The following is a 24,215-nucleotide window of genomic DNA, read 5'->3' as shown; positions in this document are numbered from 1 at the left end:
TACGAGGTAGCGACTTACTTTCTTCACACAAAAATAGATCACAGGCTGAACTTTGCAACAAAAGAAAAATTAAAAAAAAATTACATTCATAATCGAATATGAATATGAAATGTTTGCTATGTCATAACCATAAGTAAACATCGATTCCCGATGAATTCCTTGAAGCGCAGATATTCTTTGGCGTCCATTCGTCCATACTATCTAAAAATATTAAACTTGTTCGCGAGAAAAAACGCGCGCCGCGTGTAACTCTGTCTATATTGGCCTACTTCGAGAAAACGATGTTTTTAATTAATAGACGTCTAAACAGATTCAGACCAAGCTGCACTGGTGAGACCTTATGAATGTGAATGCAGCTCACTGGAATCATTTTATTGGCTCCACTTGCTTATATATATCAATGGACATATATATCAATGGTTTGCTATTTTGTGTTTTTGGAACGTTTGTGGTCTACAATGACTTTTTCCATATAAACAATAGGCCTACACTTGTTTGGCTGTCCTACTCTATGAAGTATGAAACAGGATAGCACATTCCTTTTTTTAGGAACGTAATATCTAACACACTAACACACGGTATATTGTCAGTTGAAAAACACTTCTTTCTTCTTGTAACATCGAAAATCACTCATGCACAACCCCTGCGTCACACAGTAAACATATAATTGTATTTCAACACAATATCAATTTTGCCTTGTATGTGACATCATAATGCAAGAGAACTTTTTTCCTTCTGCCATGCTTCGTAAAACTGAGTTGTTAGGGACCACGTGTAGCGTGCTGAATTTAATGTCAAGCTTATTTTACTAAAGCTAGAGTTGCCTTGATTCTATTTGAATAAGGTTGAATAAGTTGCTGTAAGATATATTAATCGGATTGGTGTGTTGATGTTTCGTGTAATCTGGCTCAAAACTCCGGTAAGGGTATTTTTATTAACATTGCTTAACTGGAATCTTAGTGTACGTTTTCTTCACAGAAAACCGTGTTCGTGTTCTTGCTCGTGTCCGTGTACGTGCTCGTGTTCCTATTCTTGTACGTGTACCTCGTACGTGTTATCAAGTGCCTGTGCCCGTGTGGCAAATACACGCGTTTTTGGAAATTGACATTCCTTCTTGGTGTGACGACGGCGCGGTGCCAGACGCGTAAATTCTGCCGTTACACTTCTTCAAACACATTAAGGACAAACAAGCGTCTTTCGCCTAAATCAAACAAAGCAAACAAACAAATCTGCACTTCGCATCATTTTAAACCCGTCTTCATACACAATAAGACTTGATGCAATCAATACAGTGCAACGATATGACTGAGAGCACAACGAAGTGTATTAAACATTAAAAGCAACACACTGTCTTTTATGCACGCCTTTCCTTATGTTAGAACCACGTTTACTACTTGCAGTAAACACATTGGATACAGCAGTGCTGCCTGATTTCGTTTGGATGCTGGAAGGCCGGATCTTCTTCCGTAGTGTTTTGTTTAGGATGCAGTAGATGGTAAAAACTATTACTCCCTGCAGTCCATTCACTACAACATTGACGTACATCAGCGTAGCCGAAAACCTCAATCCTCCCACGCCTAAAATGATGATTTTTCGTGTAAATCGTACGATTGGGGCTCATGACACAAACAATTTCGAAACATTTAAATAAATAGTCCCAAATTATATCTTTGTGGCCAGTGAGGCGAAAAAACATAACATAACATCTTATCGGAGACATACACGTTCTTACAAACGGACCTCTTCATTGTTGGTATAATATTAAGTTACTTACTTGTTAAGAAACCAAAGCCCCAAGGTAAACCAAGAACGGGCACAAGTACAGTCATAGCTTTGGCCGCAGACGCAATATTATTTGCAATAGTAGATTGTTCTTGTACATGACGTTGCAGCTTGAGGGACTCTTGTCTGAGCCGAGCCAGGAAGATAATCACTCTTCCCGTAATTATGGTATTGACACATAAAATAAATGCGACAGGGCTAGCCACGGATATGTAAAAGAGCGTCGAATCTGGCTTAATCCAGCATTTTTCGTACTTTTGCACACTCCTGCGAAATGGCACGTTCCTTTCTGTTTCAACCATTGCTTCCATAACCGTCTGGTAGAGGTAACTTGGAGTGGGGTAGGTGTTAGTGCTTAAGCCGTAAGCAGCTGCCGCTGCGACTATAAGAGTTGGCAGACCCCATCCAACAGCTAACTGAATATTTTGGATTTTCTCCAGATTATGTGAATAGTTCTGAAGAACTTGGGAAGAAATGCTGGCTGAGAGCCGTAAACCTTCAAGCAACATCCACATTCCTGGTATAGAAAAATATCTCATTATATTGTGACTCGACAATATCAAAAGGTTTCTTAGTACATGATGATGTACATTGTCTGACATTGGATTTAAAATTTATAACTAAATTGTAAAAATGTTGCAGTGTTTCAGCAAATGTATTTAAACTTATACTTAGCAGGACCTGCGCAGTGAGGCGATCCTGCCTATCACGCCATTGCATGAAACGTTACTAAGTACACTTACCAGTTGTCAACAGAAAGTAATGAGTCAATATGGTCCATCCAACACATACGATATCGTTAGATAGCACTACATCATGCAGAACATTGGTTGAGTGGAGTGCAAGAAGCGAGATGGACAAGTTGATTTGTATCAACGTTCTGTCGCTTTTCATCACGCCCTTGTATTTGTGTAGTATCAGAACGGTATAGAGAAGGAACACGATGGATATGCACTCGGTGATATACGAACAAACCTTTAAAAAATAATCACTTCAAAGTATAAGGATCACAAATTTCTTATCGATACATAAAATGAAAACTGAAAATACGTTTTGACCACCTGGTATCATAATGAATTATGAATATGACGTTCACCATGGTGAAAAACAACAAATGTACAACTTTTGTTTAAAAAAGATTGTATTTTCTGACGTTTCGCCTGTACGTACGACTAGGCTTCTTCAGAGAATAAAACAAACCCGTTGGTTCGCTACTGTGTTTGTTTTATTCTCTGAAGAAGCCTAGTCGTACGTACAGGCGAAACGTCAGAAAATGCAATCTTTTTTAAACAAAAGGTGTTTATTTGTTGTTTTTCACCAGAGGAACGTCAGATAGTTCGACAAATAAAATGTTGTAAAACTGCCAAATTAGGATTAAGGGAAGTGTTTATGGCCAGGAAACAAATATGTGCCCTATGCGAGGATCTTTTTTCTGAATTCTCATTAGATTGTAGCGGAGTCCACCAAGTGTTTGCAGCAAAAAGTTCTCAGTTTCAAAGCAAACAGTGGTGTTCATGGGTTTGCTGAACTCACATGAGCCCTGGTGCGCCTCACCGACTTCACTCCTCCCTCGTGGAGGCTGTTCATGCCAGTTTAAAACAGTAACTTTATGTTTTGAACTGCCATAAACAGGAATAAAACTTTAACACATCGCGATACAACCACTGCCTTTATAATAGCCAAATCACGGCAAACATTTGTGCATTAATTGAGTACAAATAATTTAAACTGCTTTTTTACCGAGAAAAACTTACTTTAACACTCCACGGCACGGCAACTGCCTTCACAGCCAATAGCACGGCAAATATGGTTGTGTGATTGCTTCGGCAAGTAACCGATCCTAGTAATGCTCTTTTTCCAACTCTTTCCATTCCAAACGTCGAAAACTTGTTGGCCTCGGTGTCAATGTACACACATCGCAATTCTATGTCGTAAACCAAAATAGTATCCACGCTTTCGTAAACGAAGTCCAGTAACTGATTTCCAGCGATTTGAAGGAAACTTTGATTAGTTGTGAATGTCACCTCTGCGTTCAGAGGTGTTCCTGTATCGATGGCGTACGCGGAGGCACCGAAATACGGACTTGTTTTTGGTACCACAAGGTATTCCAAACCTGCGTCGAATTGGTTTAAACTATATTCGTTAAAAAGTGGTTTTCCGAGACTTCGATTCACAAAAAACTGTGATAGTTCGACAACATAGCGTGTTTCACATTTACTTTCCCAATCTGACGTGTTTGTTGACAAAAACAGGGCAATGTTCAACTGGTGAAAGTCTGTCGACTCTGCGTCTTTTGAAGAGCACGGCCTGTTGTATGCGACGACTTCGAACCAAGTGGAACTGTAATTGCTTGTCGTGTTTGTCGACGTAGACAAAGCAAATTGCTTTGTAACCGCTTCTAGGTTTCTGAACTGCTCCGAAGTTTCGGCAGCGTCGCAAGTTGTAGCAGTGCAAAGGTTCAAATTATTTATTGTCGTTGCTATCGAGTCCAAACTGTTGACGTTGTGTGCTGAAAAAAGGGGTCTTTTTAGTTTAAAATTTAAGCTCCGGGTCTATGTTTTATCTGTTACTGTTAACTTGCGGTCATGACAAGCGTGTGAGTACACATTTTCAACAGTAAGTATGGCTTTGTTAATCTTCACATCGCTCCAGACGCTCGGCCCATGTACAAACAAGAAAACCTTATAGGGATAGGAGACAGGATAACCAGGGTTCGAATCCCGGTGTAGCAAAAATATACCTCATGCAAAGTTTACAATTTCTTTAAATGGTTTGATTAAACTATCAAAGGTTTGTGCAAAAATACCTTTGGTTGTTTCCTCATTATATGTGTTTTGCTGTCCGGTGACCGGAGTTATTTGCTTCGTTATATATCCAACTGACGAGTGTAAATTTTGATCATGACCTTGATGTGATGAAGTAACTGCAAATGTTGTAACTTCATGATTTGACGTCAAACTTGACGGTGTTGCGAATGCCGGTGCTTTCGTGGGGCTTGCAGCATTATTTTCAACCAGCTGGGTTGTATTTGCGATTGGCAAATACACAGCGATTGAAGAAAGTGCAATTGGAGTTACATTTGTCACCAAATGTTTGAGCATGGTAGGAAAAAACGCGTTTGTGGTCAAGTGAGGATTAGCGTACGGCAAAAACACTCTCTCTTCCTGGAAAAGCTTGGCCGCCGTGGAGTTGGGGGCAACGGACACGTGGTGACCAACGATAGTTTGAGGAAAACTCGTAGACAAGTTTCTTGAAGTTGTTGTAATGTTTCTCAGGAATTCCGGTATGTTGGTTGACGTTTCCGTCAGTTGTGTCGACGGCATATAAGTAACATCGTTTTTTTCTGCATCAGACATATAATCAAGGTTCACCATTTGATTGCGACGGCGTAAAGGTTTCCTACCGTAGGGTAAACTTGGCGTGCACGAGTTTTGGTGAGCGGTAAGTCCCTGGCAACCGGGATCTAAAAGGTAATAATACAAAAAAAAAGTTTGCACTAAAGGATTTTGTAAAAGTTTTCCTTATCACGTGTTTTGATTTGGTTCAGTTAAATGTTTTCATTGTGTACAAAAAGATAGCTATGCATGCTATACATTGTAAATTATAGGAGTTGCAAATAAACGTTTTTTAATTGATGCTAACTTATAGAAATAATATACTGCTATTTTTGTTGCCAGGCATACTAATTAATCGGAATTGCTCTTCTGGCACTTAGTTTCTAAAGTGTTTATTGGAAACCAACGTTTCGTCTGCCATCCGGCGAGACTTCTTTAGGGTTATATCAACAGTGAAGTATCACGCACATAAAACACTAAAAACGCAGGAAAAACGCAAGAAAACACAAGGAAAAGGGAATAGATAACACTGACATTATAGAAATAATGTTTAAATTAACATTAATTACAAAAATAAAGGGGCATGATACTTACAATATAATACGCAAAGGTCAGGCGGAACAATAGCATCTGTTGTTAAGCAGCACACTCCACCATTGCAGATTTCTGAAAACGTCCACAATAAATGCGCTTGCTCTACTTACCTAAATCAATATATCAACTAAATATTATATAGCGCCTTGTTTTTTACCGGCTCCATTTGTTGGATTCCATCGTTCCACGCGTATGGCTGGACCGCCGCTGTCTAAAATTAAATCAGATTAGAGCAGCGACCCGTGCTGTTCATATTTACACACAAGTAATACTTGCCTTCTCTTTCAAGTGTGTTAGGAACGCATGCTGATCCGATGGGCGTCACAATGCAGTGAACGAAGTAACGACCTGACAATGCGATGTTTTACCTCATGCAGCCTTAGGTAAATGAAGCAACTACAGACGTACTTTATAATTGCCAAATCATTAGCTTTAATTTTTATGATTTGTATTCTTTTAAAGACGAGGCGACGACGTTTAAAATGTTTAAAAGAAAATTCTGAAGAAAATATTGCACTTTCGCTGATCGCTTTTGGTTTTCTATATTACGATGTATATAGGCTGCAGTAAAAGCTTGTAATTTCGGTGGCCTTTAGCTAAACGACAGTACATTGGCCAAAAAGTTAATCTTATCACCTCTAAATGTGTGATGTTATGTAATGGTCGTATCTTTGTTTCCGTGTTAAACAAAACTACTGCATCTGAGCGCAATTTTCGAGAAATGCAAAAAAACTTACCGTATATGAGGGGTGCGGCTTTATTGCCGAACATCAGAATCACCAACAGCAAAATATTCCGCGCCCTCGACATCGTAAAGTTGAAATGATGTGTTTTCAATTGAGCGCACACATTTAATGTCGAAAGACTCCAGTGTTGTGTTTTCAAATGGCTTCGCGCGACGGTGATTGACCCTGGTAATTGTTTTGTTTGTTCTGAAAAGTGCCGGCACAATTGCTATTGATTCCCCGTCGTGTTGCGCGATTCGCATCTGACAGGAAACATCTCTATTTCCCAGACGCCGAATCATGAAGATTGTGTTTGCTGATTGTACTGCAACCTTTTCAACACAAAATATCTAAACCTGAGGTTAGTACTAACCTACCTGGCTCCAAATTTTAGCGCGCATTAAATATTTTTTCTTTAAATATTGTAAAGGCGGCGCTGATATTTTGCGTTACAGTGCTGACTTACGCCTTAACAGTGCTGCAAATAAATGTAAATTTGTCAATTAAACCTTTGTCAAGTAATATTGATTCCCTGTCGTGTCAAGCGATTAGCAACTGAATGAAAAACATCTGAATTTTCCAGACGGCAAACACTGTCTGCTGTGTTTTCTCACAATCTTGCGTTGCTTTGAAACTGTTCCTTGTTTTTTTTAAAAAAACTGCTGCAGTAGTTGACAAAACAATTTTGGATTTACCGTGGACAGTAGTAAAATTCGTATTTGCGGAAGTAGCTACAAAGTTTGAGTGAAATAGCGCTACTGCGACAATAAAATACCGCGTGATACAGCATATTTTACACTTTACAGTATTTGTACAGTATAGGTTCATGGTGCGTGAAATAAACCTCCACCTATTGTATACACATATGTGAGCAACACGCACTTCAAAACGTCTAAATGGGGGTCACCGAAGAGTTGCTGGTGTAGACATTGAGGACAGTTTTCTTCGTCTTTTGGTTTGAAGTTGGGCTTGCCAACGTGCTGGTACCTGGAAGCTCTGGAAACCTTTGTCTTATTGATCGCAGAAGAATTGTTCGCACTTCCGTACCCAGGACACAGTAGATCAACAGCAAAAATACACCTTGCAAACCATTAAAGATGGCGCTGGTGTACAGAAATGCTACCGATGCTTCGTATGGTTCGACGCCTGCGTTTCAAAATAGCTTCGTTATGTATTTGGAGTATAAAAGCAAATTACATTTTTTAGTGAGTTGCAGAACCGCCCACTATGTCAAAACCATACTTTAAGTCAAAACAGTGGCCCTGAACTCATCTAATTAAAAACAAGTTTATTATGCTTACAAACGGCTTGTGAACAAGACCCAGTAACGTTGGAAAAGTTGGTTGTCGTTTTGATAAAAACGGTTATCGCACACTTACTTGCCAAAAACCCGAAAACTAACGGAATCCCGAGGACCGGCAGGAGAAGGACGAATGACTTCAAGGCGGATTTTGCATGCGCAACATTCAAGGTTGTTTTCTGATTCTGCCGCGACGGTTTGAGGTCTTCAGCCTTGGCGCTCATGGCGTACACAAAGCACGTCACTCGGAATAAAACGAACGTGTTGACGAGCAGCAGCGCCACCATGGGACCAACCGCCCACCACGTGACACTGAGCCAGCATTTTCTGTGGACTTGTATGGATGACAAGTCAAAGGAACCGTAATTGTCCAAGTAAGTTCCGCGAGAGATTCCAACGGCGCAAGCGATTCCAGCAATCAGAGCAGGTACACCCCATCCACACGCGAGCTTGATTCCAACCGCTTTTCGGCTTTTTTGATTTGGAAGTGCCAAAGCATTTTCAGTGGTCTTCAGCAACAGCATTACCGCCTCCATGGTCATCCACACACCTTTTATGCATCAACAAAACCTCAAACAATATGCAATTAAAATAACTTCGTGTCATGGGTCATTCTAATGAGAATGAAATCCGATGTTAGCCTACTATGAAGTGAACTTGTCCTGTTTACTTTTCTAATTTGTTGTTTTGTTATTTTATTTTTAATCTAAATTGAGAAAAGCTGAAAAAAGTCTGTGTGGTACTTCAGCGTAGAGCTTCTCACACTACGGGTCGCCAAAAATAATTTGAGGGTCGTTGCACAAAAATGCCACTAAGATTTAAAATAGAAACATAAAATACTAGTTTATTATCATTAACATGTTGAATTTACCGATCAATGGGTTGCATAGAAATGTTACCTTTTAAAAGGGGAAACAGAGAACACAAAAGTTTGGGACTTGACCTGCACTGATGGACAATCGATCTGACCTGTTGCTAAAAGCGTGTAGTGTAATCCAGCCGCCAGAATCTCGCACGTCGTCTTGTTCCGAACAGCGAGGTCGTGTAGGAGGTTGAGAAGATGCAACAGAAGCAGAGCTAACGAGAGGTTAAGTTGAATGAGCGTCCTTTCTGACCTCAACCTCTTGCGCAGCAATAGTAAAATCGCAATTATAGCGAAGAGGGAAACCACTGATAGCGTCTCACAGACAAAGGACACCACCTGCATTATCGAAGAAGAAATATTATATGATGGCATGTCGGCTGGAATTGATGTTCAGTTTCTGCCAACGTTTTGGCCTAAAGCATGTTTAGTATTTGACCTTAAGACCACAAAGAAATTGAAAAAGACTTCAACGTATTTTCATTTTAGCGAGTTTATTTCAGACGAAATTTAGAAATATATTTTGAGAAATTACTGAAGAATAGGCACCGTTTTTATCGTTTGATAACCTTAAAATATCCATTAGTAGAAACTTACCTTTACTGCGTGGGGGAGGGTGTAGCTCCGAAGAGAAAGCAGCGCAGCAAAGATAGTAGTGTGGTTGCAATAGCACCTTACTGATTGCATCTTGGACTCCACAGTAAAAGTTCCGGTGGAAATAAACCGGCCCCTGTCTGGATCGTAAAACTTGCACACGTGCTTGAAATCCTTAACACGAAGCAGAACGTTGCTTTTGTCTTCGAGCAAACCGCGCGAAAAATCAAAAGCGGTGCCCCCTCTTGCGCCTTTGACTGTAAAGGAAACTTTGGACTGTACCACTTTCCTACTGTCCGTGTTCAAAACAGTAATTGAGAGAAACGGAGCGCCTCGAAGTGGCACGTGTCTTTCGCGTATATCTCCGCCGTCGGTGACGTGGACTGCAGGTTCGTGGAGCTCCTCGGGTACGAGCATTTGGGTAAAAACAACCGCGAAGGTTCTGCCATCGGATTCGAAATCAACCCCGTGAAGGGTGCCCTGTTCCAGTGTGAGATCCAGTTCACTGTTTCGTTTGAAATACTCGGCGTTCCTTTTCATAATGAAGGTAGTCGCGTTACCGAGGGTGATGCGTGTTTTACCATCCGGAGCCATGTACGCGAGTTTCTCTGTTGTGATCTCGGTAAGTTCAAACAGGTCTTTTAGCTGTTCACTCTTGCTCTTGTTGGAAGGTAGGTTCAGTTTCTGCACGAACTCATCCACAATGCTTTGGTAATGAAAACCTACAAACAACCCTTCTTTATACGTAGGTGACATATGTATTTACTACTTTACAGTCATTCATGGTTAATTTGTGATTGTTGTTTTGTGCGTCAACTTTTTAACGGGATCTTTTTTATAATTGGTGAAAGGGAGTTGTGACCTTGTGTAGTTTCACTTTCGTGATATGCAGTGGTTGCCATGGCGTTGTCGGTTGGATGATGGGTGGTTCCCGAATGTGTGTTTGCTGCATTCTGACCTTGCGTAGTTTCACTTTCGTGATATACAGTGGTTGCCATGGCGTTGTCGGTTGGGTGATAGGTGGTTCCCGAATGTGTGTTTGCTGCATTCTGACCTTGCGTAGTTTCACTTTCGTGATATGCAGTGGTGGCTATGGCGTTGTCGGTTGGGTGATGGGTGGTTCTCGAATGTGTGTTTGCTGCAGAAGTTGCTGTTTTCTGGTATGCGTCGCTCGACGTGGCAACGGCTACAACAACAATTTGCCTGTCTCGAATTTGTTTAATGCGAACGTCAAAAACAAATTACCAGTATGTTCCTGGTTCGGACGTTGCGTTATCGGTTCATCACCAGGACACGTCAGCTCGTTCCAGTTCAACTGATCACCGTCGCAACCTGGAGCAAAGGAATGGATTGGTTATAGTGTGTATAAAAAGTGAGGTTCATCGAAATCGCAGCCAAGCTGCATGGATCTGCCATATAAATGTAAGGTTGGGTTCAACCCTATTTGTGTTGTTATTGGTAAGTTCAGCAACAAATACATAGGCAGCGATACTATACATTCTTGAACCACTTGGTGGCACCCTTTACTTTCCGTCTGCATATTTTGATAAACTTCAAAGGCGGGTGATTGGCAGCATTGGTCAAGCGCCCGACCCATATACCAAGAAGAAAACCTGATCGGTATTCGTGCCCAGGACATCCTGGTTTCAAATCCCGGCGTGGTCAAAAAAAAAATTCAACGAAAAATAACTTACATTGAGAAGTGCTCGATATTTCGTAATTGGCCGGAATGTCTGGGATCTGAAAGTCTGAGTAAATCAAAACAAATGAAATTGAAGTACAACACATCATCATGTTTGATGATCTTTGCAAGGGTTGAAGTAGTAGCTCGACAAAGTGTGTGATATTAAAGGAAAGTACACCAGACACTATAGCACAATATTAACATATGTGTTAAGCTTATAGGATACGCTTGTGTTCTGATTATTTCAAAGAATTGCGCCATGATAGACTCGTCACATACTCACCTCCGTTGGTTTGAACCGCGACCTTTGGTTTTGCTGTCGCTGGTGAAACAGTGGACATGCAGACCTCCCCGAAGCCACATGTAGCTGAATAATACAAAGAGTTTGGTGTAAGAATAACTAATGTTGAGCAAAACAAAATCGCTTAAAACAAAACCCTAACCTGGCTCAGTTGCTGGGAAAAAGATGGTCGATGTTGTAAACCCTATTCATTAGTAATTATTGAAACTATTTATACCTTGTTTATGAAAATATAGCGAATATTCAATCTACTTACAGATTCCAGTAAAATTGCATACAGACTTCTGGGGTTCCAGGTTTGATATACCTGTAAAAATGCAAGATACCAAAGCCGCTTTTGCTGTTAATTTTTGGCCGATCTGTATTCGGTTTTATTGCGTTACCAACGTGAAATTTTATACTTACAGCATTTGAGTCTTGCTTGGAATGGTGGGTCGCATTTAAGGACGAGGCAACCTGTAAGAGTATGCTGAACTATAATAAATCAAAATTTTGAAGTATGGTTTTCAGCGTGCTTACCTGCTACTTCTGTTCGACGGTATAGGAATAAAAAACATGCAAGTTTTACGAATACAATGTAGAACAGATTCATTTTAAAACTTAGCCTATAACAGGCTACGCTAAACTATGCTTGAAACAACGTTGTGGCGAATTTATGCCAGAAGCAACATTTTGTCTTAAGCTGTTTTTTTTTTACTGTTTTAACGCAAACTGTTTTTGTACCTTTACGGCAATAAACACATATAGCATTAAATTTCTTGCCTGTATTTTCGTAAAATCTAAATATGTATTATAAATGCCTGCCTCTGTCCTATGGTCAACGACCTGACCAAGAAAACTGACTTTGAAAAATATGACACCTTCTCAATGACTTGTGGTTTGTTGGCAAGCAACAAACGAACGTTTTTTTAAGTGGTACCTTACTGACCATGGGAACGGCATTCATGACATGAATATTTTATGACTCCGCTTCAAGTCTGTTATTAACGTATTTGAAAAATATAGAGATGAAAATCCGTGGCCGTGTGGTTGCTATTGTGGGACAACCTAGAAGATATTATCTATTGTGGTATATAATAGTCATTTACTTGTTTTGATGTGTAAAGGAAACGCCGCTGTTTTACAAGGCGTATTATATGCACTATATAGTGAAAAAATAATCTCTTTTAAAAACGCTTTTTAGTAATTAGGTCACAGTTTGGCCGATATACATTTCTGAAATGGGTGGTTGTACTTCACATAGATTACGCCTTGCTTGAAAAACGAAAAGCTTGCAAAAGTCATTAAATTTGTTTTTCTATTTACAGCAGGACATATTTTACACTCTACAATAGAAATTGCAAATACGCGTACAAAACATGTTTTGCTTTTTAGCGAGAGGGAAACAATCATATACAAATCTCTGGCTTTAACCAAGCATATCAACACGGTGCGCTGTGTAGGTGAAAAGTCATGATAGCGGTATCGCTGATCAGCTTAATGGCCAACAAAGACGAAACATCAGATACTTTTGAGCTACAGTTTTTTTTTGTTTAAAATTGACACTTGGTCAAATGTGTTCAACGGCTAATGGTTAGAAAGATGAATGACGCAATCAAAAAGCCCCAAACACCAAGTTAATCGTTCACTTATATCCTTTCCAGTGTGTGACACATACATTGCTGCAACTCGACAGCAACTAAGTGAGTCGTTTAGTGCTTGTTGTGTGCGACAAAGTAGCCAGTTTGTGGCCTCCCTTGCTGGTAGCGTTGCTTTGTCCGACTGGAGGTTTGCAACACTTGATGGCAGCTCTCACTTCTTGGTTCACCAAGCAACATAAAACGAATATGAACATGCCTTGCAGCCCGTTGACAGTAGCGTTCACGTACATCACTATGACAGACGATTCGTAGTCCCCGTAACCTGCGAATAGCAAAACATACAGTTAATTAGTGTTATTGTTACTAATGGCTGACCAATACGATTGGCACTGTATAAGTGCTGCAGCTAAATGGATACTAGTGTAAATTGTTATTCAGTAAATGGAATCGTCCCAAACAGACAGGAAATCTCGATGACGTGCAGTTTTGTTACCAACATTTTGACGATTCACAGCAAGGACGTTATTTCATATTCCCTTCAGTTGATGCGCTAATAACAAACGATTGATCGTACAGTGGGAATATTTTTTGGTTCCATCGGTTTGTTTTGTACTGTATCCGCAAGGTGGAATTTAAAACATACAGCTTTCAAGCGTTTTTCAAAACATAGGCACCTGTAAAAAATCCAATTATCCACGGAAGACCTAGAACGGGAATCAGCACCAACAGTGCGCGCACCGCCGAAAGCACGTTGTTTCTAATGGTGTTCTTTTCTTCTTCGTTCCTGAGCGCTTTGGACCGATTCTTGATTTTGATGACAGTTACAGTTACTTTTGCTGTGATAATCACATTGAGACCGAGCACGGTGGCGATAGGGACAATTACAGAAACAATGAAGAGATTGGTCCCGGGTGCCAGCCAGCATTTGTCGTATTTTCGGACCCAGTCAATTTCCGCCTGTGGATTGAGCTCGCTTGCGGCCTGTTGCTTTTTGTACAAGAAGCAAGGGTCCATGTACGTTCCAGTGAGTATTCCAACAACAACTGCAGTAAACACAATTAGTGTTGGTACGCCCCAGCCCAGGAGAAGGCTGGTGATGAGTTTGTGGCGAGTGCTTTTGGCTCTGTAGAGTAGCGCGTGTTTTGAGGTCACGATTAAGACGCGGATTCCTTCGACCAACATCCAGGTACCTGAAAAAATGTTTTTTTTAACTCTTTCTGACTGAACCAGGCGTTACTCGCCAACATTAAAATAACTGCGAAGTTCAGAAATGACATTTTTAATTGGGCGGATTGTATTCAGTGTCCACACAAACGAAAAAGGGCCACCTGTTGTACATAGGAAGTAGTGCGACAACACCGCCAAGATGAAACAAGCGGTATTGTTTTCGAGCGCCACATCATGAAACAAGCTGGTGAGGTGAAGAAGCAGTAAAGATATGGCTGTGTTTCGTTGCACAACCAGTCGATCCGAGTTGGAGGCTGTTTGTCCATATTCCAGCAAAACGATGGTGAGGCAAAGGAAAAACACAGACAAGGACTGCGTGACGTAGGAACATATCTGTAAAATCGACAAAACATAGTTGAAACTGTGGAGAAATTTGTTTCAAGAGGTGTGACGTGAATGCACTAAATCACCTTAACGCCACATGAAATACAAGACAAAAGCATCACGTAACAATGTTGTATCTGGAGCCCATTATTTATTTTTTTTATTTATACTTTACACCAGGCACTATTATGCCCCTTTATAAAAGGGTGCCTTTTATGTAGACATTCAGGTTGTAACATACACACCACCAGTACTCGTACGTCAAGTTACATATCACCTGTACTCCTTGGGGAACCACAGTTGCCTGGATTGAAAGCATGATGGCAAAAGCGGTCGTGTGGTTGCTGGAACAAGTGACTGAATCAGCCGAGTTCTTGTCCACTCTGCCACAGCCGTATGTGGAGAATTTGCTCTTTTCGTTGTCGTAGTATCCGCATACAAAGTCGGCATTGTGCAAAAATATCTTCTCGCCTGGTACCAGCTCCGCAACGTCGCCTGCAAACTGGTTCATGACAACTTTTGTTACGGATAAATTAGCTTTGAAAACAATTTGTCCCTTCCACTTGGTCAGGTCGTGGGTGGAGTATGCAGAAACGGTGAGGAAATTTGATTCTTCCGGCAATAGTAAAAACTGTCTCCTGGCGTCCCATTGGCTTTCGGGTGCTTTTGCCGAAGTGAAATTTCGGCGAAGCAAACGGGATCCGACAAATTGCGAAGCCATAATAAAGTAACCTGGGCATGCGCCGAAAGTCTCGGGCGGGGCTACAGTGTAATTGATCCGAAACGAGCTGAGCTCACTTAACGAATCCGCGCGCTCGGAGCAATTCGGATGCCTTGTGACGAACTCTATGTTTTCATCCTTGTAGTATCTTGTCCCGTTCATTTTCAGCGCCTGTTTTGCTCCGATATTGCGCAGATTCTCCTCGACTGCCAGTAACACTTTTGTGTTGTGCCTGGAATTTAAAATACCGCGGATACTTTCCGCACTCGTTGCAGCGATTTCTTCTGTTGATTCGACGGTTTCCCCACCTATAGATGCAATACGAAATTCATTTTGCTAATATGTAGAAAAAGAAGTAATTTGCAGCATATTTAGGGCATTATTTGTTCTTAACAAAACATTTTTATGGTGTCTCTCCTACAATCAGTCAGTACCAAATAAAATGAAAATGCGTCTTTTTGGCAGATACAACTAATGAAATATAATTGTGTGTAAGCTGTATACAGATGGCCAAAGGTCTCATTAGTGCAGCTGGTGTGACTATCAGACGACTTTGCTGACCAAACGGCCAAGCAAAGACTTCCACTTTGTGGTGACTATACAATCACCGTCATTCGTTGGGCACCAAACTAAGTGCAACCTTACGGAGAAAACAAGGAGGAAACACTAAGGCCAAGCAAAGCTCAACCAATAGTGCCGTCAGGCCCCGTGTCAAAAAAATCATATGATTTATTGGCTCTACATTGCTTTTCATAATGGAATATATTTAACGACAAGAAATATTTGGTTATGAAAATATAACGAAATTGATTAAAGGCATAAACGTATAGAATTTCGATTATCCCACTCCCACATGTGAAACCTACTTGATGAATAATCTTCATAACCCGAAGTTTGCTCAAATGTAATTGCTGTGTACGCTTCTGTCTCTGTTAAGTTGTACTCTGTCTGTCCATATATCCACGACGAGTCGTATGATATTGTCGTATCTTTCTCTGTCGATGCTGAGTAAAGATTACCTTCAGTAAAATAACGGGCCGCTGTTGACGCCAGTTCAGAAGGTACGAGGCTGGTGAGGTAAGACGCTGATGAAGGCGGGGCGAAGGAGACTTCATTTAATGTGGTTGCTTCCACCCCAAATGTAGTTTCAGGAGAATTTGTCGTGGGGCCTGGACCTGAAGGACAAAATACAGTTCTTGCGCTATGTCGTAAATCAATCGGACCACTGGAATCTTACATGTTTTCTTTTTCGGCGACATGAGACACGAAAAAGCCGATAACTTATTACACCGACACGTTCCGCCTAAAACAAAACAGAGTAGTTACAGCAAACAAACAAACAAACCACATAAACCTCTATTGTTGGGTTTTAATACTTGCCGAATCGAACGCAAACAGCGTACGAAGGTGTTTCCCCGGAAAGACAACAAGTCCCATTTAGGCATTGTTCTGAAATTTTAGGAACAATATGGCTATCATAAAACCTTTCTATGCTATGGCAGGTTTTTGCTTGCTATACTTACGGGAGCCTCCCGCAATTGACCATCGAAAAAACTTGGTGGAAACCCCAGTGGCGCAACCTGGAAACATCAAGGTATAAATGCGACAATATGGATTAAAATTCCTTAAAAAAACTCACTTGTTATTTCTCTTCTGACAAGCGAACACTCGTTGTTGACTTTTTTTATCTGGCACCGAGCCCAGTAACATTCTTCTGCAAAGCAATTTGATCAGTTAAGAACAAGTTCAAGGCCCTCGGCTGTTTATGTATTTTAGACTTTTCTGCCTTTGTTCGTGCGACTGCTACGTACAATCATGTAAAGCTGCTTTATCCGCGGAAAAGCTTGTCCTGTTGGCACTAATATTACAGTATATGCACTATATTGAAAACTTGGCGACAACCAAGTAACTTGCATGAAGATAGTTCAAGTTATTTGCATTTGTGGCAAAATAAGGAATAAATGTTATTGTTCGAAAATAAATGTGAGCATAAACCCCAAAATCGAACGACTGCAAAACACGGTGTTGGTGAAATATTTTCAAGCCAACGTTTAACTATTTTGTCCTATGGGGGGAATAGGGTTTACATATCGCCTCGTGCTATACCTTGTGCCTCAATATTCAAGATCATGAGCAGAAGAATGATAATCATCGACCAGATTCTAGTTTTGCAATAGAAAGACCCCATGTTCATCTGTTGTATTTGCTGTCTTTCTCAACGGTCTTTTATTATTTTAATTGTGTTGTTCAGCTAACTTATAACTATACTCTGCTTAACTGCTGACTTCTCAAATAGCTTACCTGAGCTGTCGCAATCAAAGAAAGGTTAATGTAATGGGATTGTCGTTAATGAACGTTAATGAACGCCTAATGACCCCGAAGGGCATTGACTGGTAATTGCTCACTGCAACCTGTGCATTTACTTCTTTTTACCAATAAAAACGCTGAAATGCATCGGGACGATTGTAAATTTGTTTACAAGTGGATGCCTCGGCTTCAGGTAAAAAAGCACTCAGTTTGCAGTAAACTAGAAGCAATTTTCGCGAAAGCTAACGACAATATATGCAACCTTAACAAGATACAAAAGTAAACATACACAGTTCTCTAATTTGATTGTCCGTCATCGACGATTTTTTCCATAGGTTCGGCTTTGGTAGGAAGTTTTCCCATAGAAAACTTGACTTCTTCGCTGTAATCGATTCCGAATCGCATAAACTTTCGGAAACGTTCGGGAGTCCAACGGAAGATTGCAAAATCAAACACAGCGATAGTCACACCCCGCGGCAGTTGCTTAGGTACCTGAAAGCCTACAAGCAGATTTTGTTGAAAGCTATTGGAAAGGATGCTAATGGATGTGGGAGAGACCATGTCGTTAAAAGGTCTTGCATTGACACAGCTTATGTCTTGTCACGTAAATACTTGTAAATTACAAGCTACACAAAACAATGGAAGAATTTAGTTTTATATGTAAGAATACAAGTAATCAGTCTTTTACAAAAGAGTGCCAATCAGAGAAAGAATTTAACACATATAGACTGATACGGCACGTTTAATAAAGTAATATGAAATAAGCGAAACCTGTGAACAGTGAAACTAAGTGTGCGACAATGATGTTCACCAGGAAACCGAACACTCCGTAAAGCGTGTAACTTATTGCGTAGAACTCAGCGATTGGAGGCCTGCTGGGATCGCTGGTTGGCATTGTGGAATTGGTGATCATTCCTGCATTATAAATCACACTGATAATAAACCAAACAAACCAAGCTCACAGAATAACACGTATTTGTTTTTACTGTTCGGTTTCGTCACAGACTTTTGTGAACAAAACCTGGGTGAAATAAGGTTGCAAAGCTAGCTTTATGTGTAACACGTGTGGGGGTTGAATAGGGTTCGCAATGTAAAGTACAAGCATATATTTTGTCCGCGATAAAAGCATTAAGTGTGCATCACTTAAAGTAAAGCTTTGGACATCCAAGCACACTAACAAATAGAAAAAAAGCGAACAATGCAATAGTGGAGATAATTATAGTAGTATTAACACATTTTACATTTATTACAGCCACATTTCTAGCTGGATGATTTACCAACGGCGACTGTCGTTTCATTCAACATGGCCGTCGTATTGCCGAACTCGCATGCCGTGGTGACAAGCTCCAACCTTCTGGCATACTCTTCTATAGGAGGGTATATTTGCTTTCCCACAAGGCACCACGTTGATCCCGCCACACCGCTCAGCAAACCCGCCAGCGCACCCTACAAGGAAAAATTGAAATTTCTCTGATCGATTTTTCCCGTCCCATAGTCAAATGCGAAATAATCTCACCCATGAATTTATCCAGGGGAATCCCCAACCGAGGGTGAAAAGTGCCAAAGAGGGTCCGAGAACTAGCGTGTTGATACTCATGGTAGCCTGAAATATTTCACCCAGGCTGGCAGCTAACACCACCGTTGCAATGCAAGCCGCACCGAATGCCACCACGAGAAGCTTTGTAATGCAAAATAGCTTACTTTCGTCCAAATTAGAAGCATTAAAGGCGTATCTTGTGGACATTCACGCAGTGGAGGGATTTAGCCGATTCGCACGAACCTGTTCTTGGAATTGAACGACCTAAGCGAACCGGTTGTTGACAACCGCATATGTAGGCGTATGTTGCACTTCGAGCAATGTATTCCCGCGGTTACTATGGCATGCTGCTAGTGAGAGAACCGGATGCTAAAATATTTGAATCCCACCACTGCATTCAAGCAGTGCGAAAGCGCACAAATAAATACAGGAAAGACAATCACAATCGCTGGCTTTTTGCAGTTAAATCGCCGGCTTTTTGCAGTTAATGCAACCATATTCGTTCCAAAATATTTCACCATATTTTGTGCATCAACTCTTTCGAAAATGTTGTGCCATGAGCAATGCCGAATTAACTTCTTTTGAATAACATCTTTAAACCTTTTTTGCTTTTTCAAGACTTCAATGTTATTAATTGAAACCAGTTTGACAAATAACAGTGACCACATAACAACTGTGACAGCAGCTCAGTAACCGATCAATAGAATAAATTACATAATTTTTCCGTTCTGTGTAAATTTACAACTTGTCATAACATAAACTTACTTTTGAGCAAAGAAGAGCAACCCGAGCGTTGAGACGTTTATATGGTTTCACAAAATCCTCCATCGCTACGGCAGCCATCGCGTTCAGTCCCGAAGATATCGAACTACATATAAACATCGCAGGCCGTGGTAATTTACGCAAACATAAAAGCAAAGTCTAACAAAAACTTCTTTTTTGTTGCCTTGAAAAAAAAAAAAAGGTAATTGTGTCAAATGAAAGTCTGTATTATCGGGATCTCCTGACATATTTACAACCAACAAATACTTTATAACCGATTTTTGAACAACTTATTCTATTTGAATAAGTGATTCTGATTATGCCTACTAGCATATATTGAAATATATTTATCAAAATCAAAAAAAATCAAATCATGTGTATTTTGCCCAAAAAAACAACTAAACAGATGAACGTTATATCAAGGAAAAACTTGTCAAACAAATGACCTACGATTCTATACAGGAGTTGTCAACTGTGTCAAGATGCATGAAAAACGTTTTTTACCTAAGACTCCCACTAAGTGCACTACAGATGAACAAGCCTGGCAGACCGGGAAATTGCGACAGAATGTCCATCACTGTATAAGGGGCAAGTTGGTCACTTGATGCCACCCAGCCAGCTGTGTATGGATCACATTCCGAGTAGTAGGCGTAGATCGTAATACCTGCCAGGCCGGCGAGGACGTCAATAATTATAATACCGACGAAATTGAGATATAGGGCACTGAAAACAAGTTTTTTTTAAAATTAGCAAAAAAAACGTAGCGATGCAAGTTTATAAAACGGGAACATTGTCACATCTGTGCAATGTTCCATCACTTATTGTTCTGGAAAAGATAGTTATCAATACGTATCAATATATTTTTATTTGTCATTCGTAATTACAAATTGTGTTGGAAATACGAAAACAGTTTCAACAACAATAACCACATTTTTCGCAGAACATTTCAACAAATTAGTATCACTTTTTCAACCACTTACTATTTAGCGTGTGCCTCAGATTTGCAGCATAAATAACGTTGAACGCAGGTGTGCATTGTTCCATATCTCCCAGCCCAATGCATAGTCCCTCCAATCATCATGTACCAGAACGCATGACGTATACGAGGATCAGCATCAAAGCTGAAATGTTGAATCGTTTTGGTGAAACTTTAACACATAGTGCTGAAATGCTATATTCAAGGTTTTGATAGAAAAGTATCATTTTGGGTCACATATTAGACCACTTCCATGACAAATGTATGTATCAAACGCACGGAAACCAACGCAATTTAGAAGCAAAAGTAGCACGGTTTAGTTGGATTTTCTACCTTCATGTTGATCAAATACTTAACTCGAGCAGACGAGAAAAAGTAAAATAGATGTAAAAAATTCTCACTGGACGAAGTCGATTCTCCCTCCACGCTCGGCTTTTTTCCAAACGTTGCCAAAACCGCCAAGGAGAACGCATCCGCGTGCGATAACGGCAATAAAACCGGCCAGCATCACAGTACATTGGAACACATCCGTCCATATCACACCTCGCAATCCGCCCGTGGTCGTGTAGAACGTACACACTGCACCCGTTACCATGACAGCTGTCCACAAATTAAGACCCGTCACTGAAATTAAATGTGTCAAATAATAAACGATGAACTTTGGTATCTAAAAGGTCATCCTTGATGCTATGAAAGCAACTAACTAATTTGTAGTTTGACGGCTAAAGGTTTATTAACGATCACCTGCACATTAATGAACACACTGTTTAAACCGCACAAAATAAATGCAAAATCTTTGTAAGTCTTATGACAACTAAAATGAAAAAAAAAACTTATTTCTTTATGTGTATTGTGCAGTGCAGTATAGCTTAGTTTGTATTATTTGCTAGTAATAATATATGAAAAAACTCTCTGCAGTTTTCAATACATTTATAAAAAGACATTGTGACAATACTTATAGCCTTGTTATCTGAAACCAATATCCCTTGGTAAACTGAGTTGCATGAAGACCCTCCAAAGTGGGATTGCCGACCATCGGCTTACGCGCCAGAAATGGCCCTTTGGGACAGTTGAATGTATATTTGGATAGCCCAAGTACTCTTTGATTGAGCTCAGTTGCAACAACATTGTTGTAAAAAGGTTTGGAAATAGAAAAATGATGATTTGTTTTTTTGTCGCACTTGCAGGTGCACCGCCACAACGCTAAAATTTTAAAATTTTGCCGACTGCTTGCACCTACCGCATTACGTACCTGCGTTTAAAGCCAAAGCCGGGGCGTAGATGACCAGAGCACAATACATGATTTGTTGAATGACGAAAACCGCGCTAAACAGGAGCCGCACCGTTCGGTTGAACCGCAACTCCAAATACTGAAACGTTCACAGGCGTCAAACTCAATGCAATCCGTGAGAATTGTCGCGTTTCTAATACCTCGTAAGTGCTGCTCACTCCCAAACGATAGAATAAAGGCACATATATTGACGAGCATATCACAGCGTTGAGGAGGTATGTAATTACGTAATAGACGTACATGGTTCCGTAACGATAGAATTCTGCTGGCGTGCCAATCACTGTACAACAAAACGATATAACATGAACGCCTTCTATTTGAAACGGTTTGGTTCGGTGTAATGGTGCCTTGCCATGGAAACATCTAGGAAATATGTTTCATATCATATTGCAGTTTTATTGATATATTGCCCTTGTCGTTGTTTGCGCTATTCCCTATATTAGATAAATAGGTAATTCAATGTACTGTGATTATATTTACTCACCTGATATGGCGGACATAAAGCCAGAGGTAGCAGAGAAGGCAACTGGCACAGCGTGCATACTTCTGTCCCCAATCAAGTAGTTGGAAGTCTTGCCTTTCTTGCGGTCGCGTATTGCGAAGAATACGCCGATTGCCGATGAAAAAACGAACAGTAATGCTAATACTACATAGTCCCACACAATCAGATACGACTCTGATTTCTTCATCGTACACAAATCCGGACAATCGCCAAACAAAGTTTCTAAAATAAATATCGTATGTAAAACTGTGGTAAGCAACCGTTTATATCCTGAAATTTGGGCCGGTTTGAAACTATCCTAAACTTAATCTCAAGCAGCACTGTATATGCCATTGTCAAGCGATGGTTTCAATTCTAGTTGGTCTAAATAAACCAAACTGGTTTCTAACAAAATAGGAAAACAGAAAAGTAAGGGTTCCATATTGGCAGGCAAAATCTGTTTTCGTTTCACTAGAAACGGAAGCACGTCTGGAAATTTGTCTCTTTCCGTTCCTGGCTGTTTTAGACTGTTTACAGCATAACAATAAATTTAAGATGACATGCTTCTTAATTTAAACGATTTAAACATTAATTTAGGAGCTTGTTAAAACCGTTGTCAATCTGGCAAAACTATATGCGTAAATTAAGTTATATGTTGTTTTTGTTTTCTTTTCGTACGTTCGCGGAGAATATTTAACAAATATCATTATCATGTATAAAACTGCTGTAAGACTGGTTACATAACTTCGCCATAATCTATCCCATCTACTGAGCATTGTCATTATTTCCAGCGACACCAATTTATTCCGATTATATGTCAATAATTCGAAACTTTCAGAAGGTTTTTGATTGAAGTCAGCTGGTTTTTTTTAAAACACACTGAAAAATCGATTTCGCCTGCACGGGCATCCACAGTTTCTGCAAATACGAAATTGCAAGTAAACACAGAAAACTGTACTGGAATTAGTATTATAAACAGATGAATAAAACAAAGCTGAGGTATGGCAAAATATATCTGTGCCTTCCCTATACACTACACTGTACTACTGCCTTCCCTATAATTTCAAACCACACTGTGCGCTATTGTTAAGCGATAGTTGTGATTATGGTTGGTCTAAACCAGTAATCGGTTTCTAACAAAATGGGAGTACATATTTAAGGGTACATGTTGGCAGGCAAAATATGTTTTCGTTTCTGTAGAAACGGAAGCATGTCTGGATATATGTCTCTTTCCGTTTCACTGCGTCATCGTATCCTTGTTGCGGCATTCAGACCGACTGTTCAGAGCAAAACAATGCTTCTTAATTAAAACAGTTTACCCGTTGAAAAGATTCAAGCGCTTGTCAAAACTGTGGTCAATCTGGCAAAACTATCACATGCGTATAAGTTAAGTTAATGCCTTTTTTGTTTTTTTCCTACGTTCGCGGAGAATATTTAATATATACCATCGCTATCACAGCTGTACATTTGTGACTCAGCTGAAATTTTCACCCCACATTGCCTAAACGCAACATTTCTACAACACAGAATCAACGAGACTTGCTTCGCCTGCATCGTCTGTCATGCGTGACGGGAATGGAAATTTACTGATGCAAATCTTTCTTTACGTTGTGACGACGATAGCAGCGAACCAATAGGTGTTTGTTAAAGTTCACCACGTTATTGATCCTAATAGAAAACTGAGAAGTCTTTCTTATACAAAGGACTTGTACGCTAACGTTGAAATTATGCATGTTGTAAAATAAAGACCGAACAACCGCGGCGTCGCCAACTTTTAAATAAATGTTTTATACTTGGGTGCAAAATATTTGGAGTTGATAACTATACTTTAA

General features: G+C 40.2%; 3 protein-coding genes across 3 annotated transcripts; all 3 read right to left on the bottom strand.

Annotated features, from left to right (window-relative positions):
- Positions 1–1,157: 1,157 nt before the first annotated feature.
- Positions 1,158–3,653, bottom strand: LOC145890004 (adhesion G protein-coupled receptor D2-like). Its single transcript, XM_082981051.1, has 5 exons — positions 3,537–3,653; positions 2,526–2,757; positions 1,775–2,299; positions 1,395–1,577; positions 1,158–1,201 (listed from the first exon to the last, which is right to left on the bottom strand). The coding sequence occupies exons 1-5, from the start codon at positions 3,651–3,653 to the stop codon at positions 1,158–1,160; spliced, it is 1,101 nt and encodes a 366-aa protein (XP_082837177.1).
- A 9,202-nt stretch (positions 3,654–12,855) lies between these two features.
- On the bottom strand, positions 12,856–17,217 carry LOC145890003 (uncharacterized). Its single transcript, XM_082981050.1, has 9 exons — positions 17,136–17,217; positions 16,669–16,743; positions 16,553–16,609; positions 16,267–16,332; positions 15,896–16,204; positions 14,586–15,337; positions 14,086–14,317; positions 13,432–13,947; positions 12,856–13,079 (listed from the first exon to the last, which is right to left on the bottom strand). Exons 1-9 carry the CDS (start codon positions 17,215–17,217, stop codon positions 12,856–12,858), a joined length of 2,313 nt encoding a protein of 770 aa, XP_082837176.1.
- A 416-nt stretch (positions 17,218–17,633) lies between these two features.
- On the bottom strand, positions 17,634–22,591 carry LOC145890002 (sodium-coupled monocarboxylate transporter 1-like). The gene is made up of 11 exons (XM_082981049.1): positions 22,387–22,591; positions 22,043–22,182; positions 21,864–21,981; positions 21,013–21,235; positions 20,616–20,756; positions 20,140–20,358; positions 19,639–19,741; positions 18,853–19,014; positions 18,614–18,782; positions 18,108–18,251; positions 17,634–17,836 (listed from the first exon to the last, which is right to left on the bottom strand). The coding sequence occupies exons 1-11, from the start codon at positions 22,589–22,591 to the stop codon at positions 17,634–17,636; spliced, it is 1,827 nt and encodes a 608-aa protein (XP_082837175.1).
- Positions 22,592–24,215: the final 1,624 nt, after the last annotated feature.

This window comes from Ascidia mentula, chromosome 2, assembly GCF_947561715.1.
Source record: "Ascidia mentula chromosome 2, kaAscMent1.1, whole genome shotgun sequence".
In the NCBI taxonomy this organism is placed as follows: domain Eukaryota; kingdom Metazoa; phylum Chordata; class Ascidiacea; order Phlebobranchia; family Ascidiidae; genus Ascidia; species Ascidia mentula.
Note: the sequence above shows the minus strand (reverse complement) of the source record. Positions and strands in the feature narration are given on the sequence as shown.